General features: G+C 38.0%; 1 protein-coding gene across 1 annotated transcript in view; it reads right to left on the bottom strand.

Moving 5' to 3' along the window:
* Positions 1-20,399, bottom strand: part of me1 (malic enzyme 1, NADP(+)-dependent, cytosolic) — a 93,012-nt gene that overhangs the window by 17,215 nt on the left and 55,398 nt on the right. The window contains exons 4-5 of the mRNA XM_041988640.1: positions 5,699-5,774; positions 2,993-3,154 (exon numbers count right to left, since the gene is read on the bottom strand). Coding sequence (XP_041844574.1) covers positions 2,993-3,154; positions 5,699-5,774 — 238 coding nt within the window. The remainder of the gene's footprint in view (positions 1-2,992; positions 3,155-5,698; positions 5,775-20,399) is intronic.

The raw sequence follows: 20,399 nt of genomic DNA, 5'->3' as shown, positions 1-20,399 counted from the left end.
CATTTACCCCATTACATCAAATTTAGTCTGTCATCCCTTTAGGATAATAGAGATAGGAAAAATCTACAGTATATTTTCCTTTAGGTGCAGATGACCTACGACTTATGGATAATACTTCTGTTTAATTTAAAATCTATGGCAAGCTTTTAGGCTCTCTCTCTGAGAAGCAAGTAGACCATAATAACTTCTTTTTATCGTAAGAGATATTAGCCATAGAAAAGCATAAAACCACAATTAATAAACAAACATAAAAACTTCAGGAAGTTTAAGTTTAATTCAAGTTACAACTGAATTCAGGTCATGCTTCTGCAATCACCACATCATCCATGGATGTATCATCCTGAAGTTATGCTATAAAACACACACAAGTTTCTTTTCTACTTTGTCAGCACGTATAAAGCAGCACACTTGGGAAACATGGAAGCATGGATCAAAGACTTGTTTGTGTTGCAATGCCCATAAATACAGTATGATGCAGTGCTGTTGCTGTGCACTGAAGAAATTAAACCTTAAGTCAACCTGAGCAAAACCAAACTGAGCAGGAGATTCAGTGTGGAAACTTAGTATACAAGAAGTCCATACAGAAAGAGATCAAAGAGTAAAAGTACATTACTGTAAGTAGGGCTATAAAGACTAAAAGCTAAGGAGGAGTAGTTGGCGGAGATAATCCAAGTCCTAATCCTGTTCAAATGGCATTAAAATACCTAAGTAATGCGATGATGTTGAAATGCAAGAGATTTCTTCAGTAAGCTTAAACCAGGGGTGTCTAAAGTCGGTTCTCAAGGGCCCCCGTTCTGCAGGTTTTCAACGTTTCCTGCTCCAACACACCTGACTCAAAATAAGTGGACGAAGTTCTGCATAGTGACTCATTAATTTGAGTCAGGTGTGTTGGAGCAGGAACACATTGAAAACCTGCAGGATTGTGACCCTCAAGGACCGGAGCTGGACACCCCTATCCTAAACACTTAGATGAGGTGGGTATTGGGTAACTTCCCTTAGAAAATGAGTTTGACAAATGCATAGCATAGCCAGAAATTTCTTCCTCTTGGTCCATGCCCACTTTAATTATTTCTCCAATTTGTTTCTGTTATGTATTCTGTTGTGTTGATTAAGCTAATTTGAAAAGCCATCTAACATCTGCAACATCTCTCACCATTAATCCACTAAGACATCTGTTTGGAACTGAACTGGAATCTGGGGACTCAGTCATCTAAAGGCTACCTTGGGAAAGGAGGGCAGCATCTGACTGCTGGAGTTGTATGTTGGACTCGCAGGCATATGAAGCTGCTACGCCCTTGGCTGGGGCCAGGAGCTTTGTTTATATAGAAGTGAGCAAGCTATTCTTAGCATGTCTAAAGCTACGGACACACGTGCGGCCCTGTCCAGAGTTTGGAATGTCTTTCAGAAAGGCTGCCGTAGTGGATGGGAACTATTAGTTAATGACTCCAGTACATCTGGCTGCTACTCTCACAGGCTGGCAGAGAGGAGAGGTGCTTTCCCAACTGGCATCCATCAATGGAGTTGCTTACCTCACTTATGTAAAGAGTGTTTCCTGGTTGTTAAGTGTAAATTTGTTTTCTTTTCTTGGCTGACTTCTGAAGTAACACCTAACTGGCTAGGGTGGATAACACACTTCATATATTTTTTTACCATTTCTGCCTAAAAGAAAAACAAAAAACAAAAAAACCCATGACCAAATTCAATCTACTCAGTCTCTCGACAGCATTAGCTGAATTACCAACGTTGGCGTTATGGTTAAGTTATAATAATAACCATCATCATCCTTTAGTAGTCCCACAGTGGGGAAATTCTTTATTTGCTTTTAACCCATCATAGTTGCTGGAAGCAGCAGGCTACCAGTTTCAGCAAGAAAGGTCCAAGAGACCCACAGTGCCTTTTACCATAATTGCCAGCACAGGACTTGAACCCCAGTTCTCCAGACCCAAAGCCCACCTCTTTAACCAATAGACTACCAACAACAAACAACAGAATAAAAATCTCCTTTGTTCCCCATGCAATAGCATTTTTAACTAGTTACATTATTTGTTGTGATTTTATTTCATTTTAGTGGTTTTATTTTATTGGAAAGTCATGTTTGGTGTATGTGAGTTGAGACTTTACTGTTTGATACTGTAATGTTATCCTTGAGGACCAAGTTTCCCATTAGGAACAATAAACTAATTACTTGATTTGTATAATTAAGAAACTTTATTTTGCATTTAATAGTTTATATCAGTTGATAAATGTTTTTGATCTTTTCCTTTGAGCTCTTTATGATTTGCACCAAATCAGGGGATGTATTGTCAAAAAAAGTGCTAATCGATAACTGTAATGATAACAGCAGTATGACACCCATGCCAATGATTCAATCTGCATAACTACTTAGAGCTTTATATTTAGTAAAACTTTAGGAAATATTGAAAAAGGCAATAAATAATCTGACTTATATGAGGTGAACGACACAATGTTTTGTTTGAATGGAAATATTTAGCCTATTTAAAGAAGATTAGCTTTGCTTGGTGTAGCCGTTTTGAGCAGGAGAAGCACTGAACCAGGCCCTCATTCATAACAATATTCACCTGTAAGTATTACAAATGAACATTTTACAGTAGGATTGTTCAATTTATCCTCTCTGTTTATAACAGGTTATCAAATACTGGTGCGTTAAAATGTTTAGCAAAAATGCTAAACAAAGCAGTTGAACCAGAATGTTGCAGCTGTCATTCTAATGTTAGCATGCAGATGCTAGCTTTTAGCTTGCAAGTCATAAAAACTGGATTTTTTTTTCCATTATGACCTCTATTAGTCAAGCAATAATTTGGCTAGTTCAGAAAATTACATGACAAGCTGTGAAGATATATAAAAGTACTACAGAGTACTATACAAGGTAATATTTCCCAGACCATTTCTGATGAAAGTAATGTGAAACCAACTAACTTAAGCTATATTTTGTACTGTAAATAGTAATTTATATTAAGAGTTTAGCTCTTACCTCATTGTCTGTGCCCACATCCAGCAAGACAGGCAGGCACTGTTGTGGTGGCATACCTCCACATGCTGTGTAGAGGGCCAGCTTGCCAACTGGGATGCCCATACCATTGCAACCAAGGTCTCCCAGCCCCAGGATCCTCTCTCCATCCGTTACACACACGGCCTGTCAATCAGCACAACTGTCAGTAAAGTAATATACCGAAATGTTAATGATTCATTATCAAATAACTGAGGTGTCATTAGACGTGGTCAGAAGAAATGACAGCAATATTTCTGTAATTGTAATTGTAAGATCATGTTTAATTTAATTAGAAACTAAACAAGAAGTAAAACCATTCTGCCTTGATTCAGCCATTATTTAAAGTCTATTCTAATACCAAGAAGCATGTGTTTTTCCAGAGTATAAGCCAGAACTCTCTGCCCTCCTGGTTTTCTGCCCACTACTCACTATACTCATTAGTGCTAATATCATAAGGCCCTCCTTTGCATTGACTTTATAGCTTGAAACCAATTAGTTCAGTAACACTTAACATTAGTAGAAAAAGAGTTAAATGCAAAATATTTTCCAAAATCTGGAGCCTTTTTTTTTTACCTCTCTATTGTGATGCAAATAACTAGTTTTTAAAAGCCCTGTTCTTCCCACAATTTAACAAATTTAGTTTGTCATTAATTACTCTTCCCAACTGAAAGTTTAAAATACCTTTTACAATTGTTTTTCTCTCCCTTCTTTATATGTGACAGAAGCTGCCAAGGCTTGTTAGTGGATGACTACCTTGGCTCCCGTTTGCTCTCTCCCTCCTGAAATGTTAAAAGTAGGACATGCTAGGAGAGTTTATGATGAGACCACCCTGAGAATAAGCAGCAGCATATCAGCGCTGAGGTACAGTAAATGCCTTGTTGTTGACAGCTGTGAACAGGTGGTGAGGCTGCAGGTATATTTGACATGCCAGGAATGCCTGCTAGTGTCGTCATTCTTAATATGGAGAGATTATGACTTGCACATATTTGTACTGTGCTCAGAATTAAAGAGATAGTTAAGCTTTTAGAGAAATTAGCCAATTATACACTAAAAATCCTCCATATCCAAAAAAGATAACTGGAATTCCAGTATTATAAAATATCTAGATTAATTTGTAAAAAGTTATATATAAATGGATAATCATGCATTCTGTCATTCACAAAATAATGACTTTCATTACTGTTGAAAAATCAGGTATACTGTAGGCTTAAAGTGAGCTTTAACCAACCAAACCTATTACATGGCAGCATGTCCTAAAATCTTGTTGTGTATGTCTAGAGATGCATCTTTTAAACTGATTAATTTACCCCCAGTTCTCTGAGGGTTACAACTAATGCAGAATTAGATTTACGTCCAGTAACATTAGCAGAAGCTACAACGTTGAAGCAATGCTACATAACTGCACATTCACACTGGCACTGTTTGGTCTCCTTTAAACTTCCCAGGATAATCTGGTTTGTTTGGAGCATTGTCCAGTATTTGGACAATGGTGCAAACCAAAGAAGCAAAAAAAGTGCTTGTGACTGACTGTTGGTTAAACTCCTTCTGGCTACATTTAAAAGTCAGATGTTAGTGGGTGTCAATCTGTAATTATTAGCATAAATAGCTTTCACTCATGTTTCTTAAATCTAATGAGAACATAAAGTCCTTAAAAAGATTTTCCCCACTTTTTCCAAAGCTCAAAGAGTTGTCACACTGTTGTTTTCCCCAAGGATCCAAACTGAGTGAGTAAAATGACCCAGAAATATCTGAGTGGCAGCTGTGACAACAGTTGGTTGAATTCTCTACACGTTATAAAAACAGAATCAATGCTTCAATTATTGTGACCTTCAACAAATGAAACAATGAACCATCTTTTATAAAGAGGAAGAACATAATTTTGTCCCACTCATTCAAAGTGACAGAACTTTACAGATAAAGGGGAATATTGTGGACTGTTTCTGAACATCTGTTGCTTCAGTGCTGCTGAACCTTATTACATTTAGGTGTATGTTTGCAGTGGGTTTGTCTTTTTCTTTGTCCTCAGGAATTTCTTCAACCATTTTTCTTAAACACATAACACTTTCCAGTGAGGTCAAGGAAAATGGTTAGGGAAAGTTGATTGGGGAGTATTTTTTGGACTGTTCAGCTATACTCCGGGTTTCTTTCAGTCTCTTCTCTATGTCACTATGGAAAAGTTTAACAATGCCTGCTAGGAGCTCATTTGGCGCGTCTCAGACAAAGAATAAACTGCTTATGCTCTCTTTCACTCCACGTTCACTTTCCTGACCAATTGAAGCAGACTGACCTTTGGAAAAATGGGCCTTTATGTTTAATGTGTGTTTGCTCACCTGTGTTTACATGCCTGAGCAGTCTTGTTCTCTCTCTTGGTTTTGCAGAGCTTTGGCTGATTTTTTAAAATTTATTTACACAGTACATATCCACACACAACACACAACACACACAATACTGATGTATTGACTGCAAACTTAAGGGATTTACTTATTATTAAACTGACTGAGGCTGCCTGAAAAATGTTTGTTAAGCTTATACTTTGAGCTGTGACCTTGAGGAAGATTGTTGTTTGTTGTTTATATATATATATATATATATATATATATATATATATATATATATATATATATATATATATATATATATATGTATGTATATATATATATAAAGCTCAGAAATACAACAGCAGTTTACCTTGATGTCCTTTTCTGGCCAGTTTTGGAGGATGGAAGCAATGTGACCACGGTCATGAATAGTGATGAACAGCCCCCTGAAAAAAAACACACACAAACACACACAAACCTGTCTTTAAATATTTCAGGTATTATACATGGGTTAATTTTTTTGCCTCTTTCTCGTGTTCCAGCTTTTGTATCATATATTTTATTCTATCAGAGCAAAATGTCAGGAAAATATTCTTGGCAAAACAAAAGCAACATGTCAACACTTTGTACTTTAAAACATTCTTATCTAAGATTTGAAGGAAAAACAACTTTGAGCTGCACCTCAGAGACTGAAGTTAAGCTACTTTTTCTTTTCCGCCTCTCTTTTGTCCAAAACTTTATTGAATACTAATAACACCCGGGACTTTTATGTTAAACCCAGAGCTCAGAGCCTGTACAAGGATTTTGATTTGGACCCTTTGAGGCTCCCCAAAGTAAGTTATCTCAGTATTACTGCCCTCTTTCCTTTGCTTTTTCACTGGCATAAGTTGCCTTTGCTCCAAGACGATCCCAGGATAAAGAGATCATTTCAGTGTGTGAGGTTCAGCTATTTTCCTATCAAATGCACATGTCCGGTAATAGTATCGGGGGCAATACCTCCTTCATGTGTCATTAACTGTAAAAACATAATTTTATGTGGGAATCTGCTCTTAAAAAAACATATCTGTCCCAGGTGGCCGCTGGTTGATGGAAATGTCAAACAAAAACATAGGAAGACAATGTAAAAACAAAGGAGAAAAAATACAATGACGTTAAGAAAAAGACAGAATTGTTACATAAAAATGTTGAGGTAGGGCACAGTTTTAACTCAGCTGGCTGAATCTAAACAAGGCAAAGATAAAGAGAACATGTGGCTTTGATTAAAATAACGGAGAGTGCTTTAACTTCTCCAGAGACATTCAAGCAGAAAGCATTGGTTTTGTGAGTTTGTGGGTGAGAAGAACAGCTGATCAGTCAGTGCCACAACCACATGACTCCTGTTTAATGGTAGAGGAGGTCACACATGGCAAACAAAGTCAGTGGCCCCAGTGCTTGACATCCTAGCTCTCCAAGGTAAACTATGTGCCCCCCACCCCTAATTGATTAGGCAGGGCTCACACACTGAAGACCTTTTTTGAAGTTGATTATTCCTTTGCTGAGGGCTTCAGTTTTAAGGACAGTAAAATGTCTCTGTTCTGTTTACTACATTACAGTGCAACTAAGTCCAAAAACAGGTGGAATCTGTAACTACTGATGTTAACAGTAGTGTTTGGCATGTTGTCAAGAGACAAAAACTTTGGAAAACAAAGGGGGAAAATGCAAATGTTTTTATTTGAGTAGTTCCCTTTGATTTGATGATTAACTGTTTTGGTATCTGGTCACACTCCAGTCTTTTCTGGCTGGAGAAAACGTGAATTTTCCTCTTCAGGTTGGGAAAGAGGTCCTGCCCCAAGTGGAGGAGTTAAAGTATCTCAGAGTCTGGTTCACAAGTGAGGGAAGGATGGAGCGAAACTGACAGGCGGATTTGTGCAGCATCTGCAATGATGCAGACGCTGTGGCAGCCTGTCGCACCTATGGTAACGAGCTGTGGGTAGTGACCAAAAGAACAAGAACACAATACAAGCAGCTAAAATAAGTTTCCTCTGCAGGGTGGCTGGGCACTCACTTAGAGAAAGGGTGAGATGCATGGTTATCCAGGAGTAGAGCCACTGCTCCTCTGAATCAAGAGAAGCCATATGAGGTGGCCTGGGCATCTGGTCAGGTGAGGTGTTTCGGGCATGTCCCACTGGGAGGAGACCCAGGGCAAGGCCGAGGACACACTGGAGAAACTATGTCTCTCGACTGGCCTGGGAACACTTCATGATCCTCCCAGATGAGCTGGAAGAAGGGACCAGGGAGAGGGAAGTCTGGGCTTCCCTGCTTAGGCAGCTGCCCCTGCGACCCGACCCCTGGATAAGCGGAAGAGAATGGATGCTGGAGATTTTTCTTCCTTGTGAAAAGGGACTTTTTCTTCTCCATTGTCATTTGTGTTTAGGATGTGGGATTAAATCAAAGAGAAGATTCATTGCAATCTGCTGGTTTCCTTACCTAGCCACATTTTTATTATGGATTGGCTTATATAGTTGTTGTAAATTGGACTAATGTGAATCATGTAATTGATTTGTTTTACTTGGGTTATAATTTTATATTTTTACATTAAGTATTATAATTGGATTCTGTTTTTGGATGCCTTAAGTTGCCTTTATTGTGAGTAGACACTTTACAAATGAAGCTGAATTGAGTTGGAATAGTTTTCTTTAGAGCACCTTATCCACACAAGCTAGCTAAACACTAAAAATTGAGTTAAGAACATCATCTATCTATCATATATCATCTAAAGAGAAAGTGATGGCTGGTGTCTTTTCTTTCTTTAAATAGCTCTCTGTTATTTTACTCCAGCCGCGATCCACTTTCAGTTGGAAACCTTGGTACTTTTCAGAAAGGTGATGGTGACATTGTTCCTTTTTTCTTTCTTTTTCTTTTATTATACATTATTAAGCTCAGCCAGGAAATTCAGACAGAAATCATTACCATGGTAACAAAGAAAATAAAGAAGAAGCAGTTTTGGTTTTGTTTGGTTTACACAGAATAAAGCACCTAATTATGTACTTGTTTTTATACCTGCAAGGGTACAAATAAGTACCCGCTGTTGAAGGTACAACAGCAGTACCTTTGAGGGTACGATGGTGACAATCCTTTGTACCCCTAAAGGTACAATGAGGTACTTCATTTTCTGTGTATATATCACAATTTGTATTGAAATAAAATATTCAAATAAACAAGTCTAAATGATTTATTTCCAAAAATCTCTTCACTCTGTTAAATTTTATTTAATTTAATAATTTATTGCATGTAGATCTCTAAATTTGAATCTCTGATCTAATATCCATCTTTCACTTTGATTTACAATATAACATTTAAAAGAAAATTTGGGATGAAGTGATTTAAGACAAGGAAAGTGAGCATGAGTCTTCAAAGACACTGACTGATGTAAATGATCCTTTCTCTCCAATGTAGCTTACTCTACAGTTCATATGCAGGTCACTCAGCCACAGACTTGGCATCTAGCCTTACTCACACTTCATTATAATGACGTACATCTGCATATCTAAAGCAGCACATCTGTGCTAAAAAGTGGGTAAGTCCTGGTTGAAAATGTACCACGGATAGCCCAATAAAAGTCTATATGTCCCCAGTAGTAAGGGTCTGAAGAAAGTAACACGAAAGAGAAGGAGTGGCAAGCCTGCTGTGTGTGTTCATGTAAAGACGGAGGACAAGTCATCGCCAGCTGCAGCATTATGAAATATTTTGGAGGAAACAGGGGTGTTGGACCTGACCCCACAATGCTACTGCTGGAAAACAGCTTTGTATGATGGATCAACTCAGACAGACAGACTGGCAGTAATTCCTAATCTCAGTTGACTGGAAGGTTACCAAAAACATTTCAGGTTCACCTTTCCATTATTTCTTCCCTCCCCCCATTCTCATTCTCTGACACTCTGTATTGTCAGGGCAGCTCACGACCCTTTGACCCCGCCAAGTCTTTAGAGTTTAAGGTGGACTGAACTCAGACCAGTGAAGATATAATATACAGTGTTTCAGAAATCTTGTTGTTTTAAATCCATCATCACTGCTATAAAGATAGTGGTAGTTTTTGTGAAAGATTGTTGCAAAGAAAAAAAAAAAGCTATAACATCTTTAATGGGGGTATGTTTGATATAAAAACATTTGGGCTGAAAAAAAAGAGCCAGAACATGAACTGCAACATTTCTAATTATGATGGAGTATTAGGGCCCCATTGAGAAAAATATTTTTTCACAGTCTTCAAGAATAAAGTCATAATTTTACTATAATAAAGTTGTCTCTTCACTCCACTGGCTTTCAGTCAAGTACAGGATTGATTTTCAGATTCTGATGTCTGATCTCATTGTACTGGTGGCAGTGGCTTAGGTGGTAGAGCGGGTTGTCCAAATGGGAAGGTTGGTGGTACGATTCCTACTCCCCTAGTCATCTGTCGTTGTGTCCTTGGGCAAGACACTTCACCCTCCTTGCCTCCAGTGTTGGCATAGCTGGTGTATGAATATGGATATGACTGTTCGCTGGTGGTCGGAGAGGCCGTAGACACGGATTGACTGCCACGTTTCCGTCAGTCTGCCCCAGGGCAACTGTGTTACATATGTAGATTACCATCACCAGGTATGAGTGAGGAGCGAATGCATCGGCCCTCCAGAGCACCTTATTCAGCCAGTCAGATGGTTTTGGAGGTTCCCCATTCTAACTTAAAAACTAGAAGAGACAGAGCCTTTGCAGATCTGGCTCCCACTCTGTGGAACACTTTGCCTTTAAAGGCCGATTTATGCTTGATGCAGAGGGGAGCTTAGCCATCCGTCGTCGCTTGATGCATAAAACGGAGCAATACAACTGGAAATGACAAGGGCAGTGCTGAGCAGAATAGCTGACATGCGCCCAGAAACAAACCCGAGAAGAAGAAGAGAATCCGGACGGGAACAAAAAAACAGAAGAAGAATGAAGACGTGCACAACAACTGTAGGAATTGAATGAGTTTTTGAAGAAAGACTACTACATGGGAGTGTTTGGGGTGTGTTGGCTGGTTAGAAACAACTTTATATTAATGCATTATCGCCACCAAAAGGTGTCTGAAACTGACATCAGCTCTCGTGAGTGAACTCTGATCGAACTGCCCACTAGTGGAGAAACTTAACAACCATGGCAACACATGAAAGTATGAAGATGACGTACGACAACATTTGAAACGGACGTCACTATTTACGTACATAAGGGAGCATAAATCGGCTTTAATTGTCCAGTCTGTCTGCTTTTAAATCTATGCTTAAGATACACTTGTTTGCCTTGGCCTTTGGCTGAGTACAGGCACCCTATTAGAGTTTTATTTTGGATCTTTTTGTGTTGTCATGTTTTCATATTTTATTGGTTTGTGTAAAGCACTTTGCAGGCTTTGGCTGTAAAAATGTTCTATTTAAATAAGCTTGACATTGACGTAATATTTTAAGCTGCTGTTTTAGAAGAGTAATGTTAAAATGACAGCAATAGAGCATTTTGTGAAGTTGTACTTCAGCATAGGTTTCACAAACCAGGAGATACTTAATCTTGTAGTACATCAGCACTACATTATCATTAGTATCAGGACTTAGGAAAGAATCTGCAAGAAAATGAATCTATGCTGCAGAAAGAAGCAGGCAGACTTGGGGGACTTGAAGGAAATGGCTGCTTTTGTGGAGGGGGAAATGACTTGAACTGGTACAATTATGACTCTATTCTTGTACAGAACTGTGTGAAAGCACTATGAGTTGTTTTTACTGGGAGAAGAGTTGCTCATGTGTGGACCTGCTCACAGTAGGATTTAGCTTGGATCCTCTCACAGAGTTCCTCTGATTCTCCAAAATGTCCGGACCATGTTAAGACCACTCAGGTGAACTTCACATATCCCTTTAACTTTCATCTGAATGCAGCACACTGTATTTAAATGTTTTGCTTAAAAGTTTTAACAGTTTAATACGTACTTTAACCCATCCATTAAACACTTACATGCTGATTAAGCAAAATGAGAACCATTTATTATTTTTGGTTTACTATTTCTAACAATCTTATAAGCACACGACCATGAATTGCAATTCAGCTTCTTAAATATATCTTCCTTTGGCTATATTTTCAGTGTTACAGCTGAATCACTGTATTTATTTATATTTATTAAAATCATAATTCATATTTTTCTCACATTATAGCTTCTCCAAAAATCTTCCAGAAAAGGCCAGAGACGTAAATTGATCACACACAAGTGCCTCCACTCTGACAGAAACTATGTTTTCTTCTAGGAGTCCGTGCTGTAGTTAGATGAAACGTGTTTTTGTGTGTGGGCCTGAATCCTGCTGCTTGTGGAATAGCAAGCTCTTCTTTTTCTACATGAGGGGAGGATCACAAAGCCATTAGCTGCCATGTCAAGTTCTTCTAGCAATACTGTAAACTGTGGCAAGAAAACAGAGGGCAAAGAAACCAACCTGATGACCTGAAACAAAACAACCGCTGACCTGCAGCATGACACAAACCACACCCCGGGGACCTTCTGCAGGCCTTCAGAAAGAAAGGCTGTTTTCTACTGCATGACCCCAAAATGCACTCTAAGCACAACAAAGAAAGTAGACTCCCATCTTTGACCCCTATGCACACAAAACACCACCAGCCGCCATTCTTCCCCCAAACTAAATAAAGTTTATCCTCACTGTGTTGGGTGCCCTCAGTAAGACATCAAAGGTTCAACTTTAGAAATGCACACACATCACTTTAAAGAGCGTGGAACTAATGGTAAAGGTCACAGTCATGCAATATGAAATTTCTTAAACTAATTAAGGACCAAATGTCAAACGACAGACAAGTTTTTATGGTTGGTATGTCTCCTGATAAAACCTACAACAGAGGATTTTCTGTTTGATTTTCTAAGTTTGTTTGAAAAGGTCTAATTGGAGCTAAATGGAGCCAAAATCTCACAGTGTGACCCTTCACAGGAATGCAGTGAATGTAAAACTAAATGAACAGACAAGTTGTTTAGTTAGTGTCACTTTTATTTATGCTTTGAATTTGGCATCTGCAATCATGACAAAGCACATTTAATTGCTGAGAAGCACAGCTGATGTTGCAAAGCCATGGGCTACATAAAACCTACCTCATTGCTCTTTATTTCACCATGCTTCCACACTCAAATGATTTAATTAAAAAGTCTAAAAGCACAACCATAGCTTAAAAGTTTGGGCCCAGTTAACATCCTATAGGAAGAGAAACACAAATGTTCACGGCAAAGGTTTGTAAACACTTAAAGAAGTGAAAGTTTCTTTAAATGGGGAAGACAAAAAGCAAAAAGTGGAATTTTTGAGAAGGAATGTTCTGGCCTGAGATGCTGCTATGAGGTTATATGTCTAGGTTTCGATGTATAGTTTCAGCCGGTACCTGTTTCAGCCATCAGCCAGCTGCAGCTGTCACCGAGCCCAGAAATGTGTTGCTGTTGGACTAATTACTTACTCATTAATGCAAAGCTGCTTGACAGCACTGACATGCTGACTCTTAAGAGGAATGTAATGAGAATGGTTATGCAAGGCATGTGAAGCGCTTAGATGTGGGTATGGTGGTAACTGCACGCTCTGTCTCACTGAGCAATAGTGAGACAGATTTAGCTTCTGTGTGATGTTATCTCAAGTCACTGTCACTGGTTCAGTGATTTAAACACTCTCAGACAGTAAATATAGGTTCTCCATATGATGTTGTGTACATGTTCAGAGAAAAATTGTGCTGTGAACAAGAACTGGATATCCATTAATGTCTAACACAATATAAACCTTATGGTACACAAGAGAAAAAGGATATCCAAGATACAGTCTGTTTCTGACAGCTAAAAGAAACACATTTATTCAGTGGGCGAACTCCCACATGGAGATCTGTGGCTTTTGAAAACAGGTTCAAACAGGAGCGTTTCTCCAAAATTAACACACTGGATCCCACTGCCAGACCAGCTGCTGGGATATCTGAGGTATCATTTCATTAAAGTTAGGAAGTTCAGCAGGCTTACACAGAAACAAAAACATGCTGTTTCCAATAATAAGAGATTAATATGTGGAATTTCATTAGAGCTGATTCATCAGCTGGCCATTTGGTTTAGGTTCACATGGTTACAAACAATGACACAGAGTTCAAAACACAAAAAAACTTGCAGATTCAACACTTTTTTGCAAAATATATCCATGGGTGGTATATCTTTGTAGCCAGATACAATGTATAATTACATTTGAAGAATTTGCAACCACTAGTAGTCAGGAGAGCAACTGCATGAAGAGTAAAAATGGCATCCATTAGAGCAGGGATGTTCAGCTCCTGTCCGGACCACAGTCCTGCAGGTTTCCTGATTCAAGGGAAATAAATCCAACAACTTGTTTTTAACTTCTGCACAATGACCCATTAATTTCAGTCAGATGAAAAGACAGAGAAAGACATAAAACTTGCAGAACAGCAGCCTTGAAAACACTTTTCCATTAGGATGAAGGAATGTAGGCATTTTCATTCAGCTGTCTGACTGAAAATGTCTTGTTGATGTCTGAGGTCAAAGGAGAATGGGCAGACTGGTTGGGGATGACAGAAAGGCAACAGTAACTTGAACAACCGGTGGTTCCAAAATATGCAATACCATTTCTGAATGCACAAGTCAAACTTTGACTCCTTTTTAAGTTTGCTGGTGGTGTAATGGTGTGGGGGATATTATCTTGGCACACTTTGGGCCCTTTAGTACCAACATGGTATGGTTTAAACATCACAGCCTGGACCATGTCCATCCCTTTTTGACCACAGAGGTCAAAAAGGACCCTGTGTTCTGATGGGTACTTCCAGCAGAATAATGCACCATGTCACAAAGCTCAGATCATGTCCAGCTGCTTTCTTGAACATGGCAATGAGTTCACTGGACTCCAGTGGCCTCCACAGTCACCAGATCTCAGTCCAATAGAGCAGCTTTGGGATGTGGTGAAATGGGAGATTCTCGTAATTGATGTGCAGCTGATAAATCTTCTGAGGAACCTCTGAGGAATGTTTCTAACACTGTTGAATCTATGCCAGCAAGTCTGAAGAGAAAATCAAGTGGCCAGTAAGTGTATGCTGTAACATTTATAGCTTTTGTAAATTAGAAGAAGATACATATCCTACTGCATCTAAGCTACTTATGTTAAACTTTGTTAAATCTGATTCAAGTAAATTACCTCACTGAGGAAATATCAGCGTTTCACTCTAACATCTCTCTACTTCTCACATGCACTCAATACAAAGCAGAACAACCTCCAAAACTTTAATTTCACCTCAGGATCAGCTCAGGAAGGTTTCAGCTTCCTTTGAGCCACTACATCAACAAAACATACCAATCATGGCCTAAATATGAGGATCTAAAGTGTTTTGAATACTTCTTGCTGTTTTAATTTGGACTGAACATCAGATTTGTCTCATCATACTACTGTATGAGGTAAGTGAGCATCCTCTACAACGCTATACACCCAGACGTGCACACAAACATACAGAGCACTCGTAAGGAGACAGAATAATCACCACTGGATGTGGTATTCAACCACAAGCTGTAGAAAAGGACTGACAGTACAATATTTCAGCAATGAAACTGCTGGTTTCAACTTTCTTGCCTCCTCTACTGTAAGATATTGAATAAGTTAATGGCTTTCCATGGAAAGAGATTTTTTTAAATTATTTTCTGTCTAGTAGCTTACTTTACATCAAAACAAAATGCATTTGTTGCATTAGCTGGGAAACAGGAAGTCAACTCATACATTTGAAACTAAAAACATACTTTTGGGATTTTTCCTACCAGTAATTTTGGAGGCAGTCAAATAACTGAGGCCAAAAGGAGTGAAGTAGTTAACGTTACAAATAACACACTCAAGTTGCAACTCTGTCAGCCAAGACACCGACAAAACCAATAGAGCAGAAGTAAAATCTCTGTAAGAACATAACTCTGGCAGTGCCAATCAATAGCCATGTCCATGCTGCAGTCTGGGCTGACACAAACTCTGCTCACATTAAAAATAACATATTGCAATGGAAAAGATGATCATTTGTGAAACTAAATATGCAACAGAGCTCTGGAAAGAGTGAAAAGCACTCTGTAAATGTAAAAAGGGAATAAAAGAAACAGGAACAACCATGTTTAACTGTGGATGAATAGCTTTGCATCAGTTCAACACAATTATTTAGCCCACAGTCTGTCACTCCACCTCTGTTTAAGCACACATAAGCCTCCTTATTAATGTTAAGGCAGTAGAAAACGTTGCTTTATGCCTAAAGGGAGTGCTTTGTGTGGGATTTTTTCTGGGAATTTATCGAAGCAGTCTTGTACTCATGAGTGGCAGAAGTTTTCTTCACTTTCCTTTCGCTTCACACAGTATGACACTCTAAAGACGATGCACTCTTCTTCCTCCTCTGCCTCCCATCCTCCATGGTGTGCTCAGACATTAAAGGATTCCATCGCATAATGAGTATTCATCCCATTGCACGAATGGCCCTTTTTTTTTCCTTTTTTTAAAGCCAAGCAAGAAGCAGTTCCAACCAGAACGTGCCCCCACTTCATTCCACCGCAGCCCACTGAAGACATCCACACAAACTAATCTTGAGAAGCGTTTCCAGTCTTGGAGAAGGCGGTAACTCTGGGAATTCAAGGCCAAAGTGAATAAAGTTTAGCCAATGATTGGACTGTCATCACTTTGGGTAAAATACCGAAGCAATGTATAAAAAACATGGAACACAAGCCAAGCTGCAAGTGATGAAAATAGCAACCCTTTCATAGCCTGTCATCTATTGCAGAAGTCCAGGTGAATCAGAGACTGCCAAGAATGTCCAGTTTCTCTCTGAGTGCACTTCACATACGACCTAGGGCAAGAAACAGCAGGAAAAAGTCTTTTCCAGCACAAATGCCCTGCTAAAGGAATCAGAGGAACAGACCTGATGAACCCAGCTGGCTATTAGATGAGTTTTCAGTCCTCTGCATCCAGCTTTTCCATTCATTTGCCTTTTCACACACATTCTGACATTTGAGGCATGGTGGTGACGTTCGCTGTGGGATTCAAAGTCACATTCAGAGGGAGCTGGTCTCGCCTCAGCCAGAAACTTCCAAATGACTGGTCACACTGTGCCTGCAAATGTCTTTGCAAATGCTGCAGTGGTTTGATCCTGCACGCATACATGGGAAAATCCACATAATCTAAGATTTGAATAGATACAGTTTTGATAGAAAACAGACATAGAGCTCACTGATGATAGGAGAGAAGGGATTATTGTAGATCATTAAGCACTGAATGGATGACTGTAATTTATGGTCCATTGTGTTCTCAGTCTCACTCAGAGAAAATTGTGGATTTACCTTTAGTGATGTTGTGGCGACGGCAGGCTAGCTGCTAGTGTCCACTATAAAACAGATGGAGAAATGCTTCAACAGTATCAGATTCTTCATGGTCTGCAACTAAGGAGATAACTCATAATATATGCGGGAAGTTAAATGTGAGATTTTACAACATACTGTCGGTAAATGTTATTTATGTAGCGTAAATTTCTCCACATTAGACGCTGTAAGACATTCAGGTAGGCTACAAGATGATTGGTGTACTATAGATTTACACAGATGTGTAAGAAATATCTGGAACAAATCTGGTTTTCATTGTAAATAATTTAGCTTTAATTACTTATTTTGGTTAAATAAAATTATTTATTTATATATTCTTTTTATTTTAAGTTTGGGAGCTGTTTCGTTAGTGTGAAGATACCCTGAAGGTGACATTTTTTTTTCAACTAACAAGCAAACTGGAACTGTAGCTGAGACTGATGGAAAGCTGGAAACAGACAGAAATCAAAGTGATTGTCAAGAGTGGCAGGGGAGAGGTCAGGGCCCACGAAATGAAGATGGCTCACAGAGAGTCAAAAAGTTGAACCCCATTCCTGTCAGGGTCAGTTAGAGTATTAGACAGCGAGTTAGCAAGCTAATTCACACATCACCACCAAAACAAACCAAGGATCTCTCAGTGAGATCATCCAAAATAACCAGAAAGTCAGTGAGATGTGTCCTGCAAAGACACTGGAGCTCTGCACACTTCAGTGCAAAATGGTACATTAATAATGTTGCATACTTTATCTAATGTAAGATATACTATAATGTCATTGTTTTGTATATTAGGAGTGTAAATAAACTTTCATAGTTTCATAAATATATCAATTCAGCAGACAATGACTTCATGTTTGCAGATTTAAATTCTGCTATGACACAATTTTGATTCAGGAGCCAGCAATTGTTATGAGATTATATCACATGCTGATTTAACACAATCATGTTTATTCATATTAAAAACAAACAAACAAACAAAAAAAACAAAAGTTGCTGTCATGGAATGGATGCCGGAGACAAATGCAGGACTGAAGAACACCAGAGTCCAGTAAACTGGACTAGCTGACGGAGTGAAGCCTAAACTTAAACAATGAACAGGAACAGGCAATGAACAAAAGAATGCAAGCAGTACATCAGTGTTTCCCAATCCAGGTGCTCGGGACCCACTGCCCTGCATGTCTTAGACGTGTTCCTACTCCAACACACCAGATTCAAATTAATGAACCTCCTCATCCAGTTCTTTGCAGCCTGTTAACGAGCCATTCATTTAATTCTGGTGTTAAAGTAGGGTTACATCTATAACATGCAGGGCAGGGGGTCCCGAGGACCTGGGTTGGGAAACACTGGCATACATATACACGGAGAGGAACAAACTAAAGGAGCAGGTGAAGCAAATAAGCAAATGAAACCAGGCGTGTAGAGAACAGGAAGCAAAGTGAAATGAATACAGCAAGGAATAAACATGCAAAATAAACCAGGAAACAAGGAATCAACTTAAACAGCAACAGTAATTTCAACAAAACCAATTGTATGTATGTTGAGCTTTAAAGTTTCACATCATGTAAAAGAAAAGTGAAAGAATACATTTCTATTGAGTCTCAGAACTTCTTTATTATAACTAAAGTAATAGCTTTACTTTATCATACACACCACACGTCAAGATCAATTCAACAATTTTCTTTCTTAAATGTGTCTTTCAAATTATTATTGTATTGATCTCTGATCAGTGTGATCAAACTGGATTAATGTCATTGGAATCAATGTATCGATATATGTATGGTAACACTCCTAAAATTTCTATGATTTATAATTTCTGTTTTGGCTGTTCATGAAATATTTGTCTTCTATTTCACTTTTTATTTCACCTGAAAAAAAAAGAAACATATATGACAAACAGTACAAAAATACTGATACAGAGAAAAGATAAAAACAAAAGGTATAAAGATATGAAAAAATGTAAACAATCACAAATCGCAAACATATAAATCACAATTAACAATCTACAGTAAATAACTAAGACTTTGTATTATATCAAAGTTGAAAACTTGACCTCAGATGGAGGGCAGAGTCGTGCACAAGGGGAAAATATGAAAGCTATGAAACATCAGGATGGTTTCAGCGACTCCCAGTAAGCTTTGCCAAAACACATTCCTTGTAAATCATGTCATGTATATTTATAAGTTACTGTTTAAAAGGTAGGTACTTAATATATTAGTTTGGATCAAACAGATTTTAGTTCAACAAATAAGGTTTTATGTTTTTTAATGTAGAAATAAATCATTGTAAAAAGCAGCAGCAGTTTGCAGACTGAATAAACAGAGCAGCAGATTGGTTGAGATGCATTAAAAACATTAAAATGTCTTGCCTTCATGCAGCCAAAAAAGCTTTCTGTGTGTTTTTAGCTGATTCCTAGAGAGATTTTATTGTAATAATATCATGCAGCCGAGAAATTACAAACATATAGCCTTTGGCTCTGTGAGGCACATCGGCTTTAACAGTGGATAAAAAGTTTAAATGTCACTGAATAAATCACATCCAGTGTGTTGACATACCATGTAAATGTATTGTCTTTCTTTTATTCTGTTTAAGTATCTGAGAATGTGAGATCAGGCCCTTGTGAAAGATGCTGATGATGATGATGTAGCTTGATTTACCATTTAGATTTTACAGTAATCTCTTGTATAAGCTCCAGTAACTGACAAAGTGAATTTATGAAGAGTATGCATATGCATTTGTTTCACAAGAGGTTTCAATTTGACTTTAACAAAATAAAAGTCTCAACATTGAGGCATTTCACTGGCTGATAACAGTTTAAACAAACGATGTCCTGACTGTTGTTGCTGGTCAAATAGCTAGAGCAACTAAACATATCACTCAAATTTGAAATCATGACTGAATGACTACGCATTTACAGTTTAAAAAACTAATGATCAACAATTTTAGCTTTTTTAAAAAAGTAAATAGACTGAAAAGCTATCTTTGGTGGGTGAGACAAGTCAAACAGCTATAATGAAGCTCCTAAAACTTCTAAGCAAATAATTTAATAAAGCAAAGAAGCTTATTAAAGTGACAAATAAAAAGCAGAAATATTGCAGTCAGCATTATTTCATATATCCATACAAATGACAAATATATTGACTTAGCTCTTATCAGAATTAAGGAGTCAACATTTAGACATTTTATTAACATGTACTGAGTTAATAACTTTTAAATCTTTTAAAGCTCCCACAAATAAGTGACAAATTTTTAAAATAATAATGCATTCATAGTTTTAACATTATCAGGTAAAGAAATTGTTTTAATTTTAGGAAAACACACTTGTTGTTTGGATGCTAGCTTAGATTAGCATTAAGAATGAGCTAAGCTAATCTAAGGCAAAGTTTTACAAGGATAGGATGTTTAACATAGAAAGCATCAGTCATGAAATCAAAGACACTGCTGCTTGAAAAAGTTTTAACCACTACATTAGCCAAAAAAAGTAATTTGGAAAGAAAGAAATTACTTTTAGTAAAGTTTCTGTAGTACCTGAAGCTGCAGTCTGAGGACTCTCATTCTTTATTGCCACTTCTGGAACTCTTCTTCCCTAATTTATATGTTATTTAAATTTTTGCTGTATCATTTTAAAGTTTTTACAGTAAAACATGCTGGCAGATTGATGCAGCATCTGCAGTGATGCGGATGCTGCATCGGTCTGTTGTGGTGAAGG

The sequence above is a fragment of the Melanotaenia boesemani genome, chromosome 6 (genome assembly GCF_017639745.1).
Source record: "Melanotaenia boesemani isolate fMelBoe1 chromosome 6, fMelBoe1.pri, whole genome shotgun sequence".
NCBI classification, from domain to species: Eukaryota; Metazoa; Chordata; class Actinopteri; order Atheriniformes; family Melanotaeniidae; genus Melanotaenia; species Melanotaenia boesemani.
Note: the sequence above shows the minus strand (reverse complement) of the source record. Positions and strands in the feature narration are given on the sequence as shown.